Here is a 4791-nt window from a genome sequence, read left to right on the forward strand (position 1 = left end):
CATTAGCCGGGCATGGTGGCGGGCGCCTGTAGTCCCAGCTACTTGGGAGGCTGAGGCAGGAGAATGGCGTGAACCCAGGAGGCGGAGCTTGCAGTGAGCCGAGATTGCGTTACTGCATTCCAGCCTGAGCAACAGAGCAAGACTCTGTCTCAAAAAAATAAAAATAAATAAATAAATAAAAATATTAAAAATACATTAATATCCAACTAAATTTTTTTTAAAAAAAATAAGCGTAAGATTTTTTCCCCATCGAACTTAACAAAAAGAGTATGTATTCCCGTGTGCCAGAGTGCCAGATCACCACATACTATTATGTTGGGTTTGCATATTTGATGATGTGTCGCTACCAGGATGCCATCCGGGTCTTTGCCAACAGCCTCCTCTACATCCAGAGGACCAAGAGCATGTTCCAGAGGACCACATACAAGTATGAGATGATTAACAAGCAGAATGAGCAGATGCATGCACTGCTGGCCATTGCCCTCACGGTGTACCCCATGAGTATCCATGAGAGCATTCACCTCCAGCTGCAGAAGAAACACAGGGACAAGATGCTGCGCATGCAGAAAGGTGACCCACAAGTCTATGAAGAACTTTTCAGTTACTTCTGCCCCAAGTTCCTGTCGCCTGTAGTGCCCAACTATGATAATGTGCACCCCAACTACCACAAAGAGCCCTTCCTGCAGCAGCTGAAGGTGTTTTCTGATGAAGTACAGCAGCAGGCCCAGCTTTCAACCATCCACAGCTTCCTCAAGCTCTACACCACCATGCCTGTGGCCACGCTGGCTGGCTTCCTGGACCTCACAGAGGAGGAGTTCAGGATCCAGCTTCTTGTCTTCAAACACAAGATGAAGAACCTGGTGTGGACCAGCGGCATCTCAATCCTGGATGGTGAATTTCAGTCAGCCTCAGAGGTTGACTTCTACGTTGATAAGGACATGATCCACATCGCGGACACCAAGGTCTCCAGGCGCTATGGGGATTTCTTCATCCGTCGGATCCAAAAATTGGAGGAGCTTAATCGAACCCTGAAGAAGATGGGACAGAGACCCTGATGACATTCACACACATTATTCAGGAACCTGTTTTGATATATTACAGGCAGGAAGTGTTTTTGCTACCGTGAAACCTTTACCTAGATCAGCCATCAGCCTGTCTACTCAGTTAACAAGTTAAGGACCGACGTGTTTCAAGTGGATATCAGTAAAGGATCTTTGGAGCCAGAAAAAAAAAAAAAAGATTTGTTCTCAATGAGATTACACACAGTAATAATTTTTAATTCTCAAATCTGTTTCTTTTTAAAACTTCTGAGATTTGTATCTCAGAAGTTCAACCTTTACTATATTTTTTTACACATTATTTACAGATCACACATCATTACCCTTTGTTTCTTTTCCCCTTCAAAAGGTAAATCTTTTTACTTGGCTAGAATGGTAACTTTGTACTTCAACTTTTCCATCAGCTCTTTTAACTTTTCCCTTATATTCTATTTCTGCTGTTATAATACCAAAATATTGATCCCAAAGGTAAAAATAAATTTTTTCTCAGGGGTAACATGATTTTTTACTCTTAACTTTTTGATATGTCTGAATTGCTGCATGTAATCAGGAAACTTCCCATGCTATTAGGTTGGTGCACAAGTAATTGTGGGTTTTGCCATTACTTTCAATGGCAAAAACTGCAATTACCGCACCAACCTAATACTAGGAGCCATATATCCACCTGCTCAAGGTGCTAGCTTTCATGTTTACATTCTTCTATAATACAATGTTCACTCATGACCTTGAATACATTGTGCCTGTGTCTAATTAAATTCAAGTATCTTTTTCATCAGGTTTGACTTCCAAGTTATTTAAACCGACTTTACTTAGGCACTTCCCATTCTCAAGTATGCCTTAGTCCAGGTTGTTCAGATAGTTGCTCAGATTAAGCCAGTGAGATGGTTGGGGTCACAGATTTAATTCATTAAGCCACTAAAGCATCAGCCCAGATAGCCATATTTTCAGTTAATTTCAATTAGCTGCTCATGAAGGGTTGGCCAGTTGAATGGAAGTTGATTCTTGGCACAGCCTTCAAGTGGCAATTGGTTTAAAATGTCCTGAGTTCTGAGCCAGCCTGGGGGCTGATACAGTTTGGATATGTGTCCCTGCCCAAATCTTATGGTGGATTGTAATCCTCAATATTGGAGACAACTGGTTGAGAGGTGCCTGGGTCATGAGAGTGTATGTCTCATAAATGGTTTAGCATCATCCCCTTGTTGCTGCTCTTGCAACAGTGAGATTTGGTTGTTTAAAAGTGTGTGACACCTCCTCCTACCTTGCTCCTACTCTGGCCTTCTGATGTGCATGCTCCCACTTAGCCTTCTGTAACGATTCTAAGTTTCCTGAGGCCTCCCCAGAAGCCACGCAGATGTCCGTATCATGCTTCCTGTAAAGCTTTCAGAACGCTGAGCCAATTAAATCTCTTTTCTATATAAATTACCCAGTCTCAGGAATTTGTTGTTGTTGTTTTATTTGGGGGGTTTTTTGTTTGTTTTGAGACAGAGTCTCACTCTGTCACCCAGGCTGGAGTGCAGTGGCATGATCTCGGCTCACTGCAACCTCCATCTTCTGAGTTCAAGCGATTCTCCTGCCTTGGCCTCCTGAGTAGCTGGGATTACAGACGCATGCCACCATGCCCAGCTAATTTTTGTATTTTTAGTAGAGACAGGGTTTCACTATGTTGGTCAGGCTGGTCTCAAACTTTTGACCTCGTGATCTGCCCACCTTGGCTTCCCAAAGTGCTGGGATTACAGGCGTGAGCCACCGTGCCCAGCCAGGAATTTCTTTACAGCAATGTGAGAATGGCCGAATACAGAAAATTGGTACCAAGGAGTGGGGCATTAGTATAAAGGTACCTGAAAATGTGGAAGCACCTTTGGAACTGGGTAATGGGCAGAGGCTGAAAGAGTCTGAAGAACTTGGAAGAAGACAGGAAGATGAGGGAAAGTTTAGAACTTCTTAGAAATTGGTTAAATGGTTGTGACCAAAATGCTGATAGTGATATAGAAAGTGAAGTCCAGGCTGATGAGGTCTCAGATGGAAACGAGGAACTTATTGGAAACTAGAGCAAAGGTCACGCATGTTATGCCTTAGCAAAGAGCTTGGCTGGATTCCATCCAAGTCCTAGGGATCTATGGAAGTTTAAACTTGAGAGTGATGTCCTAGAGTATCTGGCAAAAAAAAATTTCTAAGCAACAAAGTGTTCAAGAAGTGGCATGGGCCAAGCATGGTGGCTCATGCCAGTAATCCTAGCACTTTGAGAGGCCAAGGCAGGCAGATAGCTTGAGCCCAAGAGTTCAAGACCAGCCTGGGAAACATGGCAAAATCCCATCTCTGACTAAAAATATAAAAAAAAATACCTGGCCTAGTGGCATGAGCCCATAGTCCCAGCTACTCAGGAGGCTGAGATGGGACAATTACCTAAGCCTGGGAAGTCTAGGGTGCAGTGATCCATGTTTATGCCATGGCACTTCAGCCTGGGTGACAGAGTGAGACCTTGTCTCAAAAACAAAACAAAACAAACAAAACAAAACAAAACAAAAAAACTGGTGTGACTGCTTCTAACAGCCTATGCTGGGATGTGGAAGCAAAGAAATAAGTTGGAACTTCTATTTAAAAGGTAACCAGCAAATAAAAGTTTGGAAAATTTGCATCCTGGAGCCTGGCCATGCAGTAGGAAAAAAAAAAAAAAACCCAAAAACCCAAAGCCCATCGTCAGAAGAATTCAAGTGGGCTGCTGAGTAACCACCTGCTAGAGAAATTTGATAACTAAAAAGAAGGCAAGTGCTGATAGCCCAGACAATAAAAAGCCTTGAAGGCATTTTAGAGATCTCAGAGGCAGCCCATCCAAACACAGGATCAGAGGCCCAGGGAAGAATGGTTTTGGAGGCCAGGCCCAGACCTACACTGTCCTGCACATCCTCAGGACACTGCTCCCTGCCTCTTGGCAACTCCAGATCCAGCTGTGGCTTAAAGGGGCCAGGGGTAGCTCGGGCTGCTGCTCTGACAAGTGTAAATCATAAGCCTTGGTGGCTTCCACATGGTGTTAAGTCTGCTGGTGCACAGAATGCAAGAGTGAATGAGGCTTGGCACCTCTACCTAGACTTCAGAGGATGTGTGGAAAAGCTTGGGTGTCCAGTCAGAAGCTTGCTGCAGGGGTGGAGCCCTCACAGAGAACCTCTACTAGGGTGGTGTAGAGGGAAAATGTGGGGTTGGAGCCCCCACACAGAGTCTGTACTGGGGCATTTGCTAGTGGAGCCACCATCCTCCAGACCCCAAAATGGAAGATCTACTGGCAGTTTGCACCTTGCACATGGAAAAACTGCAAGCACTAAACTCCAGCCCATGAGAACAGCTTTGGGGGCTGAACCTTGCAAAGCCACAGAGGCAGAGCTGCCCAAGACCTCAGGAGCCCATTGCTTGCACCAATGGCCTGGATGTGGGACATGGAGTCAAAGAAAATTATTATTGAGCTTTAAGATTTAATGATTGCACTGCTGAGTTTTGAATATGCGTGGAGCCTGTAGCCCCCTTTTTTTGGCCTATTTATCCCTTTTGGAATGGGGTTTGTAACCCAATGCTTGTAATCCTATTGTATTTTGGAAGTAACTCTAACTTGTTTTTTATTTTACAGGTGGAAGAGATTTACCTTGTCTCAGATGAGACTTTGGACTTCAGACTTTTAAGACAATGCTGGAATGGGCTAAGACTTTGGGAGACTGTTGGGAAGGCATAACTGTATTCTGAAATG

General features: G+C 44.2%; 1 protein-coding gene across 1 annotated transcript; it reads left to right on the forward strand.

The window, feature by feature from the left end:
- Nucleotides 1–253: 253 nt before the first annotated feature.
- Nucleotides 254–1151, forward strand: LOC450412 (eukaryotic translation initiation factor 3 subunit L-like). The gene has a single exon (XM_054660069.2). The coding sequence runs from the start codon at nucleotides 270–272 to the stop codon at nucleotides 1053–1055; it is 786 nt and encodes a 261-aa protein (XP_054516044.2). The 5' UTR covers nucleotides 254–269; the 3' UTR covers nucleotides 1056–1151.
- The last annotated feature ends 3640 nt before the right edge of the window (nucleotides 1152–4791 follow it).

The sequence above is a fragment of the Pan troglodytes genome, chromosome 8, assembly GCF_028858775.2.
Source record: "Pan troglodytes isolate AG18354 chromosome 8, NHGRI_mPanTro3-v2.0_pri, whole genome shotgun sequence".
NCBI classification, from domain to species: Eukaryota; Metazoa; Chordata; class Mammalia; order Primates; family Hominidae; genus Pan; species Pan troglodytes.

Coding starts and splice junctions, on each gene's coding strand:
- LOC450412 (XM_054660069.2), top strand. CDS start 270: ATGTATTCCCGTGTGCCAGAGTGCCAGATCACCACATACTATTATGTT.